At 39.6% G+C, this 22,263-nt stretch overlaps 3 protein-coding genes across 3 annotated transcripts; 2 read left to right on the top strand and 1 right to left on the bottom strand.

Moving 5' to 3' along the window:
- The first annotated feature begins 1,265 nt into the window (after positions 1–1,265).
- On the top strand, positions 1,266–10,529 carry LOC110089925 (olfactory receptor 11L1-like). The gene has a single exon (XM_078378035.1). The coding sequence runs from the start codon at positions 6,993–6,995 to the stop codon at positions 7,977–7,979; it is 987 nt and encodes a 328-aa protein (XP_078234161.1). The 5' UTR covers positions 1,266–6,992; the 3' UTR covers positions 7,980–10,529.
- Positions 10,530–12,514: 1,985 nt separating this feature from the next.
- Positions 12,515–15,166, top strand: LOC110089924 (olfactory receptor 2AP1-like). Its single transcript, XM_020813322.3, has one exon. It carries the CDS (start codon positions 13,234–13,236, stop codon positions 14,215–14,217), a length of 984 nt encoding a protein of 327 aa, XP_020668981.3. The 5' UTR covers positions 12,515–13,233; the 3' UTR covers positions 14,218–15,166.
- Positions 15,167–18,197: 3,031 nt separating this feature from the next.
- LOC110089945 (olfactory receptor 11L1-like) lies at positions 18,198–22,263 on the bottom strand. Its single transcript, XM_078378038.1, has one exon. The coding sequence runs from the start codon at positions 21,326–21,328 to the stop codon at positions 20,393–20,395; it is 936 nt and encodes a 311-aa protein (XP_078234164.1). The 5' UTR covers positions 21,329–22,263; the 3' UTR covers positions 18,198–20,392.

A 22,263-nucleotide genomic window follows, 5' to 3' on the forward strand; every position in this document is an offset into this window, starting at 1 on the left:
CACTCTAGTACCTTGTTGTACTACTTTGGAATAATTTATAGAGTATGTGATGTTTAAAAAACCATGATATTCCATATTTAAAAAACCCTCCCCAGATCTGTTTACTGTGATCGGTTTATGACCATAATATAAGTACTTAAATCTAACAATAGTTTTCCCTTTCAAATTTTGTATGTTTTGCATGTAGACAATATAGTCTGCATATAAATACCTAGAATAAACTAGAGCTGCACGCCTGTGTTCCTTTACATTTTAAGTAAAATAATGGTTTTAAAAAGATGAGGAAACTGTGGAAATGCTGGACGATGTTGATGTGTCTTTAGTGTGTGGGCCTGGCAAATCGGATGTCCCAGGACAACTATATGTAGTTTTTTTCCTCATACACAATGTGTATGAGGAAAGTAGGACTAGGAATAGGACCTCCCACATCTTTAGCATGAAATCAAGTGAGGGGAACAGAGCAATCCGTCTTCTGCCACCTGAATGTTGTTTGCTCCATCTGGGCGGAAGGGCATCAGGGCTCACAGGCTGAGAATGTGAAATATGAATGTGGTGCTACGCATGTATGTGAGGAAATATTTTTGCCCTTTTAATGAAAAGAATGAAGTTTTGTTATCTTCACAGTGTTGACCAGAAAAAACGTATAACCAGGGATACATTATCCCAAACGTAATGAGTATGAGTTATGGAATGAATTTATCAGTAGTGGCCATTTATTTTTGTAATTAAAGATTCCCCTCTCACATGTCGATAACCTCAATAGCTTCTCAACGCTGAAGGGGATTCCATGGAATCACCGGCAGTTTTGGGGGACAGTTCAGATATGTTTTATTTTTGGGAAATCACTGTGACTGTACGCTACACCAAAGGATTTCACCTGCGGAGTCCTACAGTAGTCAGGGATGTGCAATGTGGGAGATCTGAAGTCTAAGTCCAAGATCAGTCTATAAACCGATGCCAGTAATCACCACAAATGAATAACAAGAATCCAAGACGTCTAGCCAAACGGTCATAAGTAGCCAGGGATTCATCTCTAAGGGCTAGGATAGACAGCAAACCCAGTAGCTCAAGGTGAGGTTTTTTCCTACTTGTAGCTTTGGGCTAGCTAGGACATCATAAGCTTATGTTCTTTGCATCCTGGTGAATACAGACAGGCACTGATACAAGGCAGCACTTATTGTCTTGATAGCTTTTCAGGGCTGCAGAGCGATGTGACATAACAAATTGGAAGTACCCAGATAACGAAAGGATGCATCCACACACTGAGGAGCCTTCCTGGGACCTGATTCATCCATTAGGCCAGATGAGACACTGACAGCATTCCTCTCACCCTTACAACAGAGGGGCAACTATGTGACGTCGACAGCCAAAAGGTCTTTGTAGATTGGCCTCTCTTGGCTGAAACTAATTGGGAGGAATGACAGACTGTCCTTCAATCTGAGTGGTACAAACACCTTTTCCAACCAAATCAGGGTGTTATCAACTTGATAAAAGGAGTTGTTCTTAAAAGAATGACTGAAACTTGTGCTGTTATTGGAAAAGGCATAACGTTTGGAAGCAAATGGTTGTACATTAAGAAATCTCCATAGGCATGATCTTCTGTGTTTTGAACGCATGGCTCAACATACAAGAGATAATGCCTCCTTTGGGCCAATTGTCTCCAGAGGTTACGTCTTCTCCCTAAAAGCACACCGGGATTTCAGTCAAAAGATTGTTAAGTACAAGATGCAACATGTAGTGTCTTTCCATGCTTGTGGCTCCCACTCAGCTGGTGACACGTTTTCCAAATAGTGTATACTCCTGTTTCACACAGCAGTTTTTCCTTTCAACACATGTCTATATGCCCGACTGCTGAAATCACACCCTGAGATGAGACAATGGTATTTAGTCAGCTGGAAAGGCAACTCAGCCCTGTGTTTGCTGCGCCACACAAAGATGAATGGTGGAGCAAATAATGTAAACTACTCTCTTCATCTCTTCTTTAATCATCACACTACCATTTGAACATTGACAGCATCTCAAACTCAAAAATGAGACAGCAACAAAGATCAAGTCAATGTTACCATCACAGTGTTAAGAATCTAACCTTTAATGCACACTTATTAAGTGTGCAGTTGGCCTTCTTTCTGTGTAAACATGCATAGGATTGGTGTGTGAGTTCTGCTAGGTGAAACACACAAAGGAAGCATATTAGGAGTCTTTACTGAGGCTGCTTACAATGAACATATAATTTCTCTGTTACAGCACCTCCACTGGCTGCCAATCCATTTCTGGACATAATTCAAAGTGCTGGATTTAACCTACACTTGAGCTTAGAAAAAAGGCCACGATGTGATGGTTTTAACCTATAAAGCCTAAACAGCGTGGGTCCAATCTATTTAATAGATTCTATCTCCCTTTATGAGCCTACCATGTATTAGGATCATCAAGATAGGCCTTTCTCTTGGTTCCACCACCTTCACAGATGTTTTTGGTAGGGATATGGGAAAGGCCTTCTCTGTTGCGACTCACACACTCTGGAACTCCCTCCCACAGGAGGCCAGGCTGGCCCCATGTTTGCTGTCCTTCCATAAGCTTTTAACTTCATTTCTTTTAATACTGTAAACTGCCATGGATCCTTTGGGAGAAAGGTGGCATATAAATATTGCAGAAATTATTCTTAATCACTAGTAGTTAAGTTATCCTGGGAAGAATTTAATTCACACTACAAATGTATGTAAAGGTTATATATTCTTGAATTTTGAAATTTTCATTCTGCTTCGAATAAATTCAGGACAATTGTACAAGATAAAAATATCAATTTAAGTTCTTTCGCCAGTCAGGGAAGGAGTCTAATAAAGAGCACTAGGAAATTAAATTTGGTCAAGCCGGCTGGGAGTTTCCTGATGACTGTAGTCTTAAAATATACCTTTTCCAAAAAGTACCAAATTTTGAACTGCCAGCATAAAGAATAAGACAGAATATAATCCATCCTTTCCAGATGTTCAGAATTCAACTTGCCACTCAAAAATGCACACAATAATGCATATACAATGGAAAAGTGCATGCAAAATTAGTATAGAAGGACTATCTTTTCTTAGGGGGGAAATCTTGCAATAAGACCACAGGCAAACATGTGTAGCAAGGGCGTATGTAAAGAAATATGTTTCAATTAAAAGAAGTAAGTTTAGTTATATTCACAATGTTGGCCTGAAAAAAAAATGTAATTTGAGAAACATTATCATGTTCTTAATCCTCACACATGATGCATTGATTTGCTTCTTTTCTGTATCAATGTATTTGTCATGATGATAGGATATGTAGTCAGAGAAATGTAAAATGGAGTCAGACAGGTTCTATGTGAAGATGATTTGAGAGACATTGGAATGAGTTTTTCTAAGTGCTTTGAGAATGTTTTATAGCCTAATTTGAGATAAAGCCGAAGGTCGAATCAAGCGCCCCATGGAAGACTCAACATTCTGAACTAATTGGAGAAGAGATAAAACACCTGGAGTTCCATGGGAATCAAGGGCTGACGAAGGTGTTACAGCCCCTTGAGGCTAATTGGTTAACAGCCAGAATTGTCAAGAAGAAGGGAGGAGTTAGAGAGTGTAGAAAATGGATGATGGGTTATATGAGATGGGTTATATGAGCTCTGTTCTGGGATACGATTCCATGATGATGGTTTGAGTATGTGACTTGATTGAGAGAGGATGTAAGTACAAAGAAAGAAAGAGGTGGGGCTAGCCCACTGTAGTTCACCTTAAACTAGTTTAGTAGTGTTCAGTATCTGAATGGGAAATAGTTATTTTATTTAACTGTAATGATCTTTGAATATGTTCTTTATGCTAAAGTTTGAGCAATATAAACTGATTCTATAAAACTGTATTTTTCTAATAAAAAATTAATTATAAAAAATTCTGCAAAAGGACTGGTCTCTCGAACAGCAGGGTCTGGTTAAATCCAGGAAGTGGAGAGGGCCACAAACTAGCTATCTTTAAGAGTCCTACCTAACTGCGCTGTTGTGAGTTCTAAGGAATCACAAAGCCCATGTGTCTGTACTTGCAAAGTACTGGGTAAAGTGTTCTTTTAAGGTCAGACTTGTTCAAAAGGCTTACGCTACAGACTGCTAAGGTCTTGGGATTTTCCCCAGCATAAATGTGGTAGGTAGGCAGCCTGTCAAACTCTCTGACTAAGTGCTAGGTGCCCTTTAGTGGGGCCCAGGGCACCATAGTATTAATCACTAAACCAGAATGAAAGTCTCCATCTTGCTGAATTTAGTTTTGCATCATCTAGCTTTAGCAGATGGAAGACTCTATGTCCCACCTCCTCCCAGTCAAAGGTTTAAATGCTTTGCTTAAGTTCTAAACATGGAACTTAATGGCAATCTTAACATACGTATTATTAAAAATAATAATTCTGAGGAGACGTTGGCTTCCCTGTGGGAAGAAAGAGAAACAATGACTCAAAGGGATTGATTATTCTGACAAAACTACTGAAGTTAAAAAGAAATGAAGGTAGGAACAAACATGCTTTAAAATATTTATAACAAGAACTATATTCATAAAGAAGAAAACAAAAGGAGAGACACAGTACCCAGAAGAGAGACGAGGTAATTCTAGTGCTTTGGTCTCTTTATAATATTTAGAGATGTGAATTGAGGGTAGCACTGGAACGCATAAATTCTAAAGACTATATTTTGAGAATTATATAAATCAGTAAATGATGAACATGGTTAGTGATTTTTTTCAAAACAGAGAGATTTCTGGAAACTCCTTGCTAAAATCTGCTCGATTCTGTGAACCATGTCTCCTTACCTAAATGGATCCATTTTATTGAAGACTTTGAGGATTGTTCAGCTGAGATTTCTAACTAAATAAGGATCTAGTGAGGGGTGTATTTCATTTAGTTTTTATGTTTAAAGGAATTTACCAGATTTGTGCTATTTGAACCCATACGTAAAAGAGCAATATAGTCCAGTATTGAAACCTGCATTATACTGTAGTTTGTGGACAAAGTTTGGACCTAAAAATGCATGAAAAACGTGTGTGGTACAGGAAAGCACACACAAACACATTCAAGTATTTTATACAAGTTTTTTAACAATGCCTTTTTGAAGAAAGACTTGCAAAAACTGGAGTCATTTAAACAATTTAAGCAAAAATGTATGTGAATTGTAGATTTAGAGAAATGAGAAGAAAAATATGCACAGATTCAAACTTGCAGATTTTTTTTAAAAAATGGACAGACTGACCTTTATGTTGGAAAGAATGGTGAATCAAATAGAACCTATATACACACTTTTGTCCATCCACATTTGGAAAAAAAGTTCTGGACAGAGGATAGCCATTCTGCTTTCTTCTTCTTTGTCTTCAGATGGAACACTCAAGGAAGTGGTAAAGGAGAGAGAGTCTATAATAGGGAACATTTTCTGCTTCCAAACATTCCTTCATCCTATTCTGGCGGTGCTTCCAGAAAGTTTGACTCAAAGGCATGCTTTCACTCTCCCCATTATTAAACATCGACCAAAACTCAGCTTGGCAAGGGACTGCACTGTATTCTGCATCACAAAATCCTCTGTGCTCCAAAATCCAACCAAGAAGTAGAAATGATTTTATGTATTTTATTAGAAAAAAAAGAGAAAGTAATTACAATAAGTAAAAAGGTGAAAGTTCCACACAGTTACTCAAAATTGATTTCTTGATATAATGCAGTGAAAGCACAAAACAGACTGAGGACAATTCAAATGAAGGAACATGTGAGAGAATAACAAGTTTTAATCTATACTATCCCATACTTGTGCTGAAGCAGAGTGGGCTGCCATAAACATGGTCTTCTTGGGAGTAAGATCAAGCCACCGGCATGCAATGTTCCTCCTCTTGAGAGGATGTTGAGACTCAAAGGACTAGTTCTGATTGATCCTCCTTTTACAGGTTAATGTGTCATTGGGGTTTCTGGGGGCCATTAACACTTAATTACCTTTAATCCACTGTAACCCCTTTCATCTCTTATCAGGACAGTGGATCGTTCGTTTAGTCGTTTAGTCGTGTCCGACTCTTCGTGACCCCATGGACCAGAGCATGCCAGGCCCTCCTATCTTCCACTGCCTCCCGGAGTTGGGTCAGATTCATGTTGGTTATTTCAGTGACACTGTCCAACCATCTAATCCTTTGTCGTCCCCTTCTCCTCTTGCCTTCACACTTTCCCAACATTAAGGTCTTTTCCAGGGAGTCCTCTCTTCTCATGAGATGGCCAAAGTATTGGAGCCTCAGCTTCAGGATCTGTCCTTCCAATGAGCACTCAGGGTTGATTTCCTTTAGAATTGATAGGTTTGTTCTCCTTGCAGTCCAGGGGACTCTCAAGAGCCTCCTCCAGCACCACAATTCAAAGGCATCAATTCTTCAGTGGTCAGCTTTCTTTATGGTCCAGCTCTCACTTCCATACATCACTACAGGAAAAACCATAGCTTTGACTATTCAGACTTTTGTTGGCAAGGTGATATCTCTGCTTTTTAAGATGCTGTCAAGGTTTGTCATCGCTTTCCTTCCAAGAAGCAGGCGTCTTTTAATTTTGTGGCTGCTGTCTCCATCTGCAGTGATTATGGAGCCCAAGAAGGTAAAATCTGTCACTGCCTCCATATCTTCCCCTTCTAGTTGCCAGGACAATGGATAGCTACCTCAATTTTTCTTCTTCCCACAGCACAAATGTTTATATTCTTAATCAAGGAACAGAACTCACTTCGAGATGCCTGATACACATGAAAGAGAGTACTTTGAAATGTATGATAATCATGAAAGCATAATTTTAGTCTACTTTGAAATAAATATTTGAAATATTCTTCACATTAAGCAATGGAAACAGACTTCCACCTTCAGCTTTTTCCTTTTCTCTTGCTTACTATCTGTTTTAGCCTTGTTTGACTTAGAACATGTTCCTAGAAAAGGGACTTGATCCACTCATTTCCATATATTTACAATTGAATTGATTTGATCTTTACAGGTCGAATTACCAAGATGGAAAAAACAGGACAGGAAAATCGAACACTGATCACTACATTCCTTCTTCTGGGATTTGGAGATCTGGAGGAGCAGTGGTTTCTTCCTTTCCTGCTCTTCTTGGGCATCTACATTGCTACCATGGCTGGGAACATCCTCCTCATCATGCTGGTCATAATTGACCACCACCTCCATACTCCTATGTACTTCTTCTTGGCTAACTTGTCATGCTTAGAGTCCTGTTACAGCTCCAATATTCTTCCCTTAATGCTGGCTAACCTTTCTAAAGGGGGTCAAGGAACCATTTCTGTAACTGGCTGCATGGTACAGTATTACTTTTTTGGTTTCTTAGCAGTTTCTGAGTGCTACCTGCTTGCTGCAATGTCGTATGACAGGTACGTGGCAATTTGCAATCCACTGCTCTATGCAACACTTATGAATGGCCATGTTTGCCTCCAACTAATAGCTGGATCTTGGATAAGTGGTTCTTTGGCTATTAACATAACCATCTTTTTAATGCACCAGTTACAGTTCTGTGGCTCTGGTGAAATCAATCATTTCTTCTGTGATTTCAATCCAATATTAAAGCTTTCATGTGATGATACACACATGATTACACTGTTAACAATCTTCCTTGCTGCCCTGTGCTCCTTGCCTCCCTTCTTGTTGACTTTAGCCTCTTACGTTTCCATCATATCAGTCATTGTGAGAATCCCATCCACTACGGGAAGGCAAAAAGCCTTCTCCACTTGCTCTGCTCACCTCATTGTGGTGTCTCTCTTCTATAGCACAATAATAATTGTCTACATGTTGCCCAAGACGGAGGCACTTCGAGATCTAAACAAAGTCTTCTCTCTCTTCTATACAGTTCTGACACCTTTCTTGAACCCCTTGATATATTCCCTGAGAAACAAGGAGGTAGAGGAAGCTTTCAGAAAAGTTATTGCTAGATTGTGTGTGTTTCAGAGAACAATAGAGCCTAATTTTATGCATTCTCTTATTTAAATGCTGGTGTTTCTTTATTCTATTGCCCATATCATTTTAAAATATATTTTCTTCTTTATACAATTGGGAGTAACAAAATGGGATTTTGATTTTCCTTTTTCATGTGTGTGTGAATAGTCAATCTCTTTTTCCATTAGTTTTTACGTTTTAATTTAGTGTATTTTTCATGTAGAGAATATGGTCTGCTTATAAATACAGTACCTTGAATAAACTAAAACCATTTGAATGTTTCTATTTACAGTATCTTTTGAGTAAAGATATGCTTTTAAAAATGGTGTGCAAGCTTTCTAGAAGCTAGAAATTTAAAGGAAAGAGCTTTATCTCAAGGAGCCCTCCACTCCTTATGGAATGTTTCTCTGCAGCTGAACACTTCATCAGAGTACTTCCATCCAGGCTTGGGCCTTTAATGTGTGGTATTTGTATTGGAGGGAGGGGGTGTATCTGTCTCTGACTCAGCCCCAGAGCCACCTTTGTTTGATGGTTTAAGCTCTTGCCCCCCCCAAAGGTCCAGAATTGTGCACAGAGAAAGTGTCATCAGGGGGTGGTCTCCTTGATCTCTGCAGGTTCAGAGTTTATGGGATTTGGCATATTGCATTTTAGGGGGTCTGGTTTGCCTTCCATGGAAGTCTCATCCATCAGGGCCATGACACCACTTCCCTCTGAGATTTGCTGCAGCATCTATATTAGTTCAGGGATGGGAATTTTCCAAGCAATAATATATTTCTATCAGCTTTCCCAGATTTATAGTGATGGTAGTTTGATACTGACTGGTTCCACTGCCTTTCCAAAAATCATGCTCCTAATGGAGATGATAACTGCTCTGAGTATTGGTTCCTACAGATACACAATTCTTGGAATTTTTAGAGTTTTCTTCATAACATGAAATGAAAACGGCAATGATGAATGCCTGTGTTCCAGAGTTTACATCATTGCTATTGTGCTCCATTCCGCCATGCCCTCATGCATCTGGAAAAATGGGTTGCAGATATGTATGGTCAATTTGAACTTGCCATTAAGATGCCGCAGTACTCTATTGATTTTGTTATTATAGTCAAGGTAAGATTAAAGTGCTTCAAAAAGTAGATGGCTACTGGATGAGCCAGTCTTCTGTAGGGAAAGGATGGGGAGATGCTAATGAGCAAGAAACAGACCTGTTCAATGCCTTGTTTCTGTCTGGAAACCAGTGATGAACCTAGCAAAACAAACAAACAAATAAAATAAAATAAAAGGATTAAGCAGGCAGTGACAAACTGCTGGCCAAAGTAGCCAAAGAATTAGTATATGCACACGTAGCTATGTTAAATGAATTTAGGTCTCTAGGGCCCAAATTGGCTTCATATTTAGAAATGTAAGAAAAAGACATGCCAGGAAATAGTGACTGGTTTACTTCATGCTGATACAATGAAATGTATCAGTAAATGATCAGCTTGTGAGCCTTCAGTAAAGGAAGTGGTAAATACTGTACTAAGAGCCAGCATAGATTTCTGAAATACAAGTGTGAGCACCATCACCCTACATAGGTTGGAGGTGGTGGGCAACATTTCCTCTGTCCTGCCTCCGTAAGCTCCCAGCCATTAGAACTGTCCAAACTGGAATTTATTGAGCTAAGGAAAGGGTGTACAACAAAGGAAGGAAAAGGAATCTCCACCCCACTTGCCCACCCATTGTGGGCTGAGTTTCTGATATGAGCTGTCTTAGGTGTTCAGCCCACTCGGATTCCCAAATTGACTTCATTAGAGCTGGTGAGTCCAAAGTCTGTTTCTGACATTGCATAGAATGCTGTCCCACACAACCAACCACGTGAATGGAAGGACTGAGACCTAGCTATGCCCAGAATTGCCCATCTGCTGCTGCTGGAGGCACCATTGCTGCTCCTTCTGCCTCTTGCACCTCCAATGCTGCCTTTGGGTAGATGTGGGGTGTGGCCTCCCCTCTGGTTGTATCCTGTGGGATATGGGCATGGCTGGCAGGGAACTAGCTCAAACCTCCTCCACCTCAGCATCTCTCACGTGGAAGCTGAATCTGCACAAAAATGCCCCTCCAGGGGTCCTTGTAGTTCACCACCTCCTTGATGCTCAGCAGTTCATCCAGCATATCTCTGCAGGCTGTTCCTCCTCAGCATCAGTGGTTTCTGGTTCATTGACCTACATTCTCCCAATCGTTATGGAGATTGCTTCCTCTCCTTGGTGGTTCCCCTTCCTACCTTTCTCTATTCCTCTTTTATTGCTCCCAGATGGAAGCATGGGCCTGCCCCCCCAACTCCTCGCACAGATGACTCCCATCTATAGCCATCTCTTCTCTGATGTGGACTGACTGGCCTTGTTCTGTTCCCTCAGTGGTTCCTAATTCTGATGGGTCCTCCAAGAGGTATGGGGCATACATAGGCAGACAACCTGCCAGGAGTGCCAGAATTAACCCTTTCACAAGTTACATCACATTAATCTTATCTATTGTTTTTGACAGAGGCAGGTGCTTGGTAGATCACGAGAATGTTTTAGAAGTACTGGACAAGTTGATAAAATATAGCCTAAACTGGAGACAGACAACATGGATCTGTGGTTTTCATGTAGCCTCCAAAGGCACCATTCAGGCCTTCAGCTTCCAGCATCCAAAAATATTAAACTTTTTTTAAAGTCCCCATCTGCCATCTAGAGCCAGGAGAGACAGTTCTAGCATGTTCTGAGGACCCTAGCATGCCTATACTGTAGTTTCAGGATTCTGGTTTTATTTATTGTTTTTAAATTGGCCACTAGAGGGGGCAATACAGTTCTCTCTTTCATTGAGAAATTTAGGAGATGGGATCATGGCAGTGGGCATAGACCTCCACTTTCCACAGAAGGGTATGAGTATCCCGTAAAATTCTTACTGCTCACCTAAACAATGGTGTTAGGTTTATTTCTAGCTGCTTATAGGCCTAATATTGGTCAGTCATCATCCTTGGCCCAGTGTAGTTCAATATTTTATCAATAATTTGGATGAAGAAATAGAAATTTGGATGAAGAAATAGCTTGGCATCATCACATTTGGAGATGATGCCAAGCTGGAAGGGATAGCTAATACTCCAGAAGACAATCAGAATTTAAAATGACCTTGACAGGTTTGAGGTGAAATGATTTTCAAAAATAAAAATGCAGTATATGCACAAAGTTAAGGATGGGCAACATTTGTTAATAGCAATAAGACATGTAAAAGGAATAAAGATGCCTTAGTAAATGTTGAGGTAAACATGGCTCAACAGTGATGTGGTGGCAAAAAAAGCTAATACAATTCTAGATTGCATGAAAAGATGTATACTGTCTAGATCAAAGAAACAAATAGTACCTTTCTCTTCTGCATTAATCAGGCATCACTAAGAGTACTGTGCCCAGTTTTGTGCACCCCAATCTAAGAAAGATATGGACAAGCAAGGACGTGTCCAAAGGAGGTTAACTCACATGGTAAAGGACTAAGAAACTGTGGTTTATGAGGAATAGTTGAAGGACTGAGATGAGATACCATAACTCTCTTCAAATATTTTAAAGATTTCACATAAAAGATGGAGGAAGTTTCTTTATCATGTTCCCACAGGATAGAACCAAGATCTATGGGTTCAAATTATAAGAAAAGAGAATCCAAGTATATGCAAGAAGTTATTGACAGTAAATGTTGATTGGCAGAGAATGTACCACCTTGATGACGAGAATTTTATTGGTGTTCAAATAAGATTTGTGTAACTTGTCTTGGCCAAGTACAGCTTCTTCATTCAATTAGCCACAGTGAATTACACAAATCTTATGTGGAGACCAATAAGATTCTGACAGGAAATTGGAGACCCCTCTTCATTAGAGATTTTTAAATCAAAGTCGGATGGCCAATCTGTCAGAGATGTTTAGCTGTGGATTTCCTGCACTGCCATTGAACTGGACGATATGATTCTTACGGTCCATTTTAACTCAACAATCCTACCATTCTATTAAGTTTATGACTGCCACAAAAAGGTAGCTTCTCACCACTTGTTCATATTTGGGTGTCACGTAAATACATCTAGATGGCTTCCCCATGACAACTGGTTTGATCCTATATCTTGGACACAACCCCCTCATAACATATTCTGTGCTACATTGACAAGTGGATTTCAGAACTCTCCTCTCAAATATGCAAAGAACATGTGAAAGGATTATGATGCATTGCCTAACTTTGACCCTATGGCCAATCTGCCTGGTAGCAATGCTCTCCCACCATTTGTGTATTCGGTTTCCATGAGGAGAGACTGTGCACAAGCAAATGACAATCTGGAAAGACTTGTCCCTCAGTTCACATTTAGTACTCTTTTCACCATCTCGCACGAAGAAATGGACAAACCTAATTGTAGCTTACATTATCACAGCTGGCATTCCCAAGTGAACAACTGAACTGTAGTATTCCCAGATCTTGCTTTTCTGATTTAAGCTATCCCAGTGCTAATATTAACCTGAGGTGAGAAAATGTCAGGTAAACTCAGGAACACAACTCTCCTGTGTCACATAGAATTTGGCCCTGAATGGTTCTTAAGTGGTTCAGAACAGCCTGTAGCTCCCTGGTGTCTGAATATCAAAGGAGATTGTGTTTTCCTCTAGGATGAAAAGTGGTAAGGATTAAAGGAAGCCTAGTACGCCTTCTAATAAGCTAATATTATTAACTTGGGGTAATGTGCTTTGGTAGATATGTTACACAATGACTGAGGGTGAAGAGCTTCAGATGTCATTACCCTCTTCAAGCTTAGTTCTAGAATAAGATGAAATGACTTTTGAATCCATCTAGGCTCGGACTTTGTCAGTGACAGAAGTTACAACACCATCCCTTATACCTTAGATACACTGAAAGGTAAGTCACCATCTTCCATCCTCATTTCAACAATTAGCCACTGCATTTCCTGTTAAAAGAACTCACACACTGCTTTTGAAATTCAAGGATTTTAATAATTTTATATTTTATAATTTTATATAATTTTATATTTTCAAAACCTGAATAAACCTGGAATTTCACACTTTGGTATTCTCAGTTTCCTTAACAAAGGCCATTATGAAAATCTGAATATGATTTCAGTTTGCAAGTGAAAAAGTCCAATTTTTTTCTGAGTATAATGTGAAAATTGCTAGAAATATTCAAAATACCAAAATGTATTCTGAGATCTAAGATCCAAGCTTCTCAGTTTCTCCATTTGTTGCAACTCTGCTTTAGATCCACTCCTTCCTTTTCTCTGTTTTCTTTCCCCAGTGTACCAGAACTTATCTACATGTTTCCTCGACAAAAACACATTGGATCAAATCAAACCATGATCACAGAATTCATTCTTCTGGGATTTGGGGATGGTCAGGATGTGCAGATTGCTCTTCTGTTGCTATTTCTCATGCTCTACCTTGTGACTATCGTTGGGAACCTCCTCATTGTTCTTCTTGTTGTATTAGACCATAATCTTCATACACCTATGTATTACTTTCTGGGCAACCTGTCTTGCTTAGAGACCTTCTACAGCTCAACGATCCTGCCCAGGATGTTATACAGCCTCACCACAGGAGACAAGTCTATCTCATTCATAGGTTGCTTCATACAGTTTTACATTTTTGGCATTCTTGTTACCACAGAATGTTTTCTCTTAGCGGCAATGTCCTTTGATCGCTATGTGGCCGTATGCAAGCCGTTGCATTACAGCGCCTACATGAATGACAAGCTGAGCGTCCAGTTGGCTGCTGGCTCATGGGTGGGTGGGGGGTTGGCAATCACCATGACAACATCTTTAATGTCACAGTTAGTCTTTTGTGGTACAAATGAGATTGACCACTTCTTTTGTGATTTTGGGCCAGTAGTCAATTTGTCTTGTGGCAACAATGAAATAATAGTTACTTTTGTTTTCATACTGTCATCAGTGTGTGTCTTTCCATCTTTCCTGTTGACCTTGGTGTCCTATGTTTGCATCATTATGTCCATCTTGAGAGTCCCAACCACCTCTGGAAGGCAAAAGTTTTTCTCTACGTGCTCCTCCCATTTGGTGGTAGTTACAACTTTTTATGGAACTCTGATTATTGTCTATGCCTTGCCAAAGATAACTACCCTCAAAGATCTAAACAAAGTTTTTTCTCTTCTGTATACCATATTAACTCCTCTTCTCAACCCTCTCATATACAGCCTGAGAAACAAAGATGTTCAGGAGGCACTGAAAAAAGTTGTGAGAAAGTTAGCAATTCCTACAGGGATCAAGAAGACAAGGTTGCTAATTTGAAAACACCTATCATTTTTCTTGGAATATTTTGATCACATTTTTCTTCCCAATAGCAGGTCTCCACAGTGGCTGGTGATAAAATCTGGTTGTGTTAGAAGAAGATAAAATGTCCGCTCCCTAGGAAACAAATGTTACTGTTGCTGTTTCAGTGGCCAGAGAGAGATAACAGCTTGCCTGCTCCATTAGAAGGGATGTGGTGGCACTGCATGTTAAACCGCAGAAACCTCTGTGCTGCAAGGTTGGAAGACCAGCAGTCGTAAGATCGAATCCACACAACGGAGTGAGCTCCCGTCACTTGTCCCAGCTCCTGCCAACCTAGCAGTTCGAAAGCATGCAAATACAAGTAGATAAATAGATACCACCATGGTGGGACTGTAACAGTGTTCCGTGTCTAGTCACGCTGGCCGCGTGACCATGGAAACTGTCTACGGACAAACGCTGGCTCTACAACTTGGAAACGGGGATGAGCACCGCACCCTAGAATCGGACACGACTGAACTTAATGTCAAGGGGAACCTGTACTTTTACTTTATGTAGTGCCTAAGGTCAAAGAAGATTAATAGCTTTGGTTATTAGGGTATGTAAACCTTCACTTAGGTCATTGTCAAGGTAAGAACAAAAAAATTACAAAGATTTTCTACCTATTGGATGAGATCACAAGGGATTTCCCCCTTACATGTGAGGACTGTATAAATATATGTATTTTGCATGTAATATTTGATTTCATGCAATGAAGTATGTATATTGTGGTTTAGTATGAAAAAACTGACTTTTTCTTCTTCTTTGTCAGTACCACAGTTGAAAAACAAACTCTGGTCTTTTTGCTGTCATATAAGAGCAAAAAACAAAACAAAACAAAAAACGTGTAGGCTTTGGAGCTTTTTTCAACTGGACTTTTTTGGTGGTGGCTGTGACATTGTGAATGCATTCTTGAGGATATATGCCAGGCTCCCTCCCTCTTGACCATCAGGAAATGTGTGAAACCTGAGCTTTTAAATTAGGCCTTCTCCCGCTATGATTTCCTTGCTGTTACAATTTTTGTATTTGAATTTAGTTTGCTGTTTGTGTTGCCTTTTGTGTTTTTCCTTTTTCTGTTGTCATCTTTATGATATGGGTGTTTTCTGTGGGTAAGTGGGTATGTGTGTTTATTTGCTTTTAGCTGCCTGGATTAGTGACTCACCATTAGATGGGTGAGATATAAATATAATAGATAGCCAAACAACCAGCCAGCCAGCAACGCAGCCAGATAGATAGCTAGATAGTTGTTGTGGGTTTTTCGGGCTCTTTGGCACGAAAAACCCGCAACAACCATTAGATCCCGGCCGTGAAAGCCTTCGTGAATAGATAGATAGATAGATAGATAGATAGATAGATAGATAGATAGATAGATAGATAGATAGATAGATAGATAGACAGACAGACAGACAGACAGACAGACAGACAGACAGACAGACAGACAGACAGACAGACAGACAGACAGACAGACAGATAGATAGATAGATAGATAGATAGATAGATAGATAGATAGATAGATAGATAGATAGATAGATAGATAGATGTACACTTCCATCAAGGAATGGAAATGTGAGTTTTTATGGTTGCTTTAGAGAGCACCCTTCTTAGCCTACATAACTGACAAGTATACAGTTTCTGTCTGTTTTCAATGATATACTGAATTATGAACACACATTCTGACTGGGCAACAAACAATTGCTTATGTATCTCAAATTCAACCCCTCTCCTCTTCCCCTTTGTTCTGACTTAAATCCTCTCTCTGAAGGAGGTAGATACAAAAATCTGTGACCACCATCTATTTCTCACTGAAGAAGCTGATTGCACATGTGCGGGTGTGTCTGCGTTTCAACAGGACTGGAAATTGTCTAAGAATAGAGGGAGATCATGCTGCATCTTCTTACAGACTGAGCCTTCTTACTGAGCCTTGCGGTGCAGTGACAAGCTGTTGTATTGCAGCCAAAACTCTGCTCATGAGCTGGGTTCAATCCCAGCTGGCCAGCTCAAGGTTCACTTAGCCTTCCATGGTCAGTAAATTGAGTACCCCCCTGGGGGAGGGGGACAGCAGTGTGTAGCCTGTGCAATTGAATTGTAAACCACCCAGGAAGTGCTGTAAGCACTCTGGGGCAGTAGGTAAACAGCATGCTTATAGCTGCAAAATCTGCATAGAAAATACCTCACCAAATTAAAAAAACCGAAAAAACAAGTTCAGACATGGAATGGTTTTTTAAAAAATCTGTTTGATTTGTCTTTATTCTGGAGAGTGGCATGGTGCTTCATAGTGCTTTGGCCTAATTCATATGCACAGCAACACAGGTGTCACACATTCCATACGCCCTGGCCAACTGCCCCACTCACAAACCTCAGGGAGCTCCCCAGGTTGTCCTCCATCATTGGCTGCCCAGTCCAGGCAGGAACCTGGGCTTCCATGACCTGCCTCCTCCAGCAGCTGACCACTCATTGGCTGTGCAGGAAGAATCCCTGTCTCGCTTCCTTGTCTGTGTGATTGGCTGCCAGAGGAGGTGGGGGCAAGGACCTTGAGCTCCTGCCTGGACTGATCAACTGATGGCACAGGATGACCCAGGTGGCAAATTTAATGTCATCATCTAATGATTACAAAATATTCTTTTCTCTCTTTGATAGGCCTAACAATTTATAGTGTGATGCATGGATTTAACCAAAAATACTGTATATGTAAAACATAATTTATGACCATATTTGAAATTACAATTGTGTATGTGGTAAAAGTATTCAAAGCTAATGTACAGTCCTGTATATGATTGATATGATTGAAGTAGATAATGGTTTGATTATTTTTTGACTTTAATAACATTTTTTTAAAAAAAGAAAGAAAAAAGCAGAGAACATATGTAAGGTTGACACAACGTCCTTGTCTTATTGAGGTGGTCACCAACAATGTGTGTCTCCTTTATTTGTGCCAGAAGCAATCTAATGGAGCTTCCCACGTGGAAGGATCAGCTGTCAAAGTGCTGTTGTTGGCCAGACAATGCCCTAATGTATGTACTGTCCTCAAATTCTTTAGGAAGGCTCCTTCTGTGTTTGATAGTGATATGCGAGTCTTGATGATTAAAAAAAAAAACTCAATGGAATCTCCATGTGATCTAAGTTTTATTTCAGTTGTATGTTCAGTTTACTAGGCAGTGGTAATTCCCCATGGATGATAAAGTCCTTGTTCTTACTCTCTCAAGAAAGTTATGCTCCTTACTCCAAGTACTAACAGTATACAAAAACTGAACATAATAACCCCCCCTCTCTCTTGGATGTACACCTTAATCTGTTAATCATGTGGAGAGATCTTCCTCTTGGTCCCACCATCTTCACGGGCGCATCTAGTGGTAACATAGGAGAGGGCCTTCTCTGTTGCTGCTCCCATACTCTGGAACTCTTTCCCATGGGAAGCTAGGCTGGCTCCATCTTTGCTGTCCTCATGCAAGCAGGCCTTTCTCTTCAGGCAAGGTTTCCATGAATGAATGGCTGCCTGAGTGAGGTTTTAAATGGATTGTTGTATCTTACTGTATCAAATGTGTTTTGATATTGCTTATTTGGGGATTGTCTTCATTGATCCTTTTAGTATTGTCTACTCATTGTTACTAACTTCTATACTGTCTTTTAATTGTTGTAAGCCACCTTGGATCCTTTTTAAGGAGAAATGCAGGTTACAAATATTTTAAATAAATAAAATAAATAAATATTTATTTGAGGGGCTGAATGTGGCAGCATAGGTGAGAGCAATTCCACCAGGAGGAAAGATTTTGTTATGGGTTGGGGCTCCTAGCAAGGTCATTCAAGGTGGAATGATCAAACTGTGACACCAGAGGAAGGAATTCTTCATGAACTAACAGTCACCTCAAAAGACAATTGATAGTTCCAATCATGAAGAAACTGAAGGACAGCTATTGGACAGCAGCAATAGCAGAAACTAACACTGCCAAGAAGATCTTTCATAGACATCGACACTGACATTCAACAGCAGTAAGTCTTGGTGGTACTGCGTAAGAGTGGCAATGACATAACAATAATCTATTAAAGATAAGCGTGCGGTGTTTTCATTTTTGCAGCCATCTTTAAAATGGATCTTTAGCTGTTGAGTGCTATTTTCTGCAGGATGGAAAAATGTTTCGAAAAGGCGGATAAAGGGAGTTACGTTAGAGATTTATTGAATTATGCATAATATGGTGAAAGCAAATAAGAATTTCCTTCATCCTGTGCATAATAGTTTTATGTACTATTTTCTCTTTGTGTTGTTATACTAAAGCCCATGATCATATAATGAAGCTGAATGGTGGATTATTCAGGGCAAATAAGGGGAAGGGCTTCTTTTTTCTACATAGAAGAAGGAATAATTGTGGAATTCACTGTTTAGCTGCCACTAGTTGGTAGTTTTAAAACAACATTAAACACACTCATGGAGGATATGTACTATATATCTATATCTATGTACTAGACATAATGGATATGCAGTTTATCCCCTCTAATACTAGAGGCTGTGCATGTCTTATGTACCAATAACTGGGAAACAGGAGCAGAAGGCTGGTATGACACTAATAAGCTGTTTGTGAGCTTTCCTTAAGCATCTGGTTGGCCACTGTATAAACAGTATGTTGGACTAGTCAAGATCCAGCTGGCTCTTCTTACATATTTACCCTCTGCTCTCATGTTTTTGTTGTTGCAATTGTTATTGTCATGGAAGACTTTTCAGAACTATTCTTATGTTTGTGCATGTTTACATACATATACTGTACAGATATGTATATTCTGCTTGTGGACACTCCTCTTTTCTTTTAATAGCTGAAATTTTGTTGCTTAGCATAGTAAGTTGTACTGGAGTAGGCCCATTGAATCAGTGGGGCTTTGGTGACTCGACTCCTCGATAATGTCCCATTGATCCAAATGGGCTAACTTTAGTTGCAACTTACTTTAGCACAGTAAGCTGCAACTATATTTGAATCAATGGAACATTCAGAGGATTTGACTTACCAAAATCCCAATGGATTCAATAGGTTTGCTCTAGTGCAGCCTACTATATTAAGGAATAACATTTCAGCCATTGTACAAAAAATGAAATAAAATGTTATAGATTTTTATAAAACTCTGTAATGCATATAAAATCCTTCTAATGTGTACATATCATTGAGAAGATAGAATCCTCTTGCCAAGCATAGAAAGCAATGATCTCATGGGCAAGAGTAATTTCATCATTCAAACACCACAGTTTATATCTCAGTCACAGATTTTTCTTACTCTTGCCAGCCTCCACCTGTGAAGGAAATGGTTTGTAATTTCTCCCATGTACATACTTGCTGTTTATCGCTTCTCATTTTACCCTTGCTTTTTAAAATTGTTTACTATTTAATTTCTTCCATATAATGCTCTGAGACTGGATACAAACCAACAGGAACACAAAGCATCTCTCTCCTTTTTTCTTATCTTGATGCTCAAGAATGACGCCATAGGCATCTTTACTCAGATTTTATTTAATAGAATTAATCTTAAGTGACGTGGTGGTGCTGTAGGGACGTGGTGGCGCTGTGGGCTAAACCGCAGAAGCCTGTGCTGCAGGGTCAGAAGACCAAGCAATCGTAAGATCGAATCCACACGACGGAGTGAGCACCCGTCACTTGTCCCAGTTCCCGCCAACCTAGCGGTTAGAAAGCATGCAAATGCAAGTAGATAAATAGGGACCACTTTGTTGGGAAGGTAACAGCGTTCCGTGTCTAAGTCGCACTGGCCATGTGACCACTGAAGATTGTCTTCGGACAAAAACGCTGGCTCTACGGCTTGGAAACAGGGATGAGCACCGCCCCCTAGAGTTGAACACGACTGGACAAAAATTGTCAAGGGGAACCTTTACCTTTACCTTTAATCTCATATTTAATACATATGGTTGCAGCTATATTGACACACAGAGAAATCAAATGAATCAAAGACATACAAGGAGTTCACATAAAATTATTTTGTAAACTAGATTTCAGAATTTGACTTCAAGTATCTCTCATGTTTAAATGAAAAAGTTAATGGAGTTTGGGAGTTTAAAGACTTCCATTTCAAACATTGTGGCTTCCTGTCCCAAAAATTGCTACACCAATTTCTAGTGGTCCAAATCCTTTTACTATTTCACCAGTTCCATCAAGAGATTGTGAAGCTATGAAATTCTACTGCTGTGTTTCCTGGCCAATCTGAAAAAAGCCTCCTTCACCTCTCGGTTTCTCAAACTGTATATGAGAGGGTTGAACATGGGAGTCAAGGCAGTGTAGAAAATGGAGAAGGTTTTGTGTAGTTCTTCCAGTGCTTCTGTTTCAGGTATTACATAGACAAGGAAAAGTGGTGCATAGAAAAATGTCACAACAATGAGGTGGGAGGAGCAAGTGGAAAAAGCCTTTTGTTGTGCTATTTTGGACTGAATGTTTAAAACTGTGAGAAGAATACAGATGTAGGAGGACAAAGTTAGTAGGAATGGGGGACATGTTCCTATAAGAGCTAGAATAAAAGTTGCACGTTTTACTAGGTGAGTATTGCTGCAAGAAAGTTTTACCACTGGATATACATCACAGAAGAAGTGATCAATTTCATTGGGTCCACAAAATGTGAGCTTGAGCATAAAGGAGGTTATTATTGTGTTAGTCAACAGACCACACATCCAAGAGATGAGCACCAACTGGAGGCAGAGTCTTCCATTCATAAGAAATGTGTAATGAAGAGGTTTACATATGGCCAAATACCGGTCATAAGACATCATGGCTAGAAGGTAGCATTCAGTAGCTGCATAGAAACCAAAGAAATAGTATTGTGTGAAGCATCCCTTAATGGATATGGTTCTGTCGCCAGTTAGAAAACTGAACAGCATTCTGGGTAAGATAGCTGAAGTATAGCAGGCCTCCAGGAAGGACAAATTCAAGAGAAAGAAGTACATGGAGGTATGCAGACGTCGCTCAACTAAGACTAGTAAAACCACAAGAAGGTTTCCGAAAACTGACAATACATAGATGAGTAAAAACAATAGGAAGAGCAAAATTCGTAATTTGAGGCTACTGCCGAATCCCAGTAGTAGGAATGTGGTGCTTGATTGATTTCCCTCCATTTCTGCTGACTCTTCACTGTTGTAGTTATACTGAAATATAATTTAAAGAACATGAGGGAGCTACATGATACTGTCTCCAGGTTTTTACAAATACTTTAATTAAGTGTGTCTTTGAGAAGAAATATGTGCATTTCCATAAATCATTGATCTAGAATTTCACCTTGATGTGTAGCTGTGTCATGTGGCAAAGAGTATTTGCAAATAAACCAAATGGATATCACACAGCAACCCATTTCTTTTTTGTTTTTGTTTTTGTTTTGTTTCTTCAGCTATGGAATGGGTCAGATCCTGTTCAGGCAGTTACACAGAACAAACCTCTAATGTTTTTGATTAATGTTGAGGCACACAGAAGTCAGTGGGTGGTTAGACTAAAAGTCTGTGGAGTGGTCTTCCATTATTGGTGGAAAAAAATGGGGAGCAGCAGTTGCAGTTTACTATGGCATTTCATTGGCTGACCTGCCATTTATGTGAGCACACTGGGAACAAGACTCCAGAAGTTATATTGCGAGATAGATGAGCCATAAATAGAACAGAAATCCCACCTAATACTATAAATGTTCATTAATCGATCATAAAGAACACAGACACTTGGAGAACAAACCCGAACAGGCATTATACAACTGAATATGGCATAGACTGAATTTCTTTGAAGATCTTTGTTTTAATACCAATTATAATATTTACAAATTTTGTAACATTAATAACCAAAGGGCTATTCCCATTTAGACGTATTTCCAAAAGATCTACTTTGGATCAAACAGGAAAGTATCAAAAATTGGGTACAATATTCTATCCCTTGCATTTCTGTAAAAATGACAATACAGAAGCGTATGTGCTATGAACTCTACAGCTCAAGACTGCATGGACATAATCCGTGGTCATGAGATACACCTTGGAAGTGCATTTGAGGGCATAATATTAACCTTTGCTAAGAA

This window comes from Pogona vitticeps, chromosome 6, assembly GCF_051106095.1.
Source record: "Pogona vitticeps strain Pit_001003342236 chromosome 6, PviZW2.1, whole genome shotgun sequence".
Taxonomy (NCBI): Eukaryota; Metazoa; Chordata; class Lepidosauria; order Squamata; family Agamidae; genus Pogona; species Pogona vitticeps.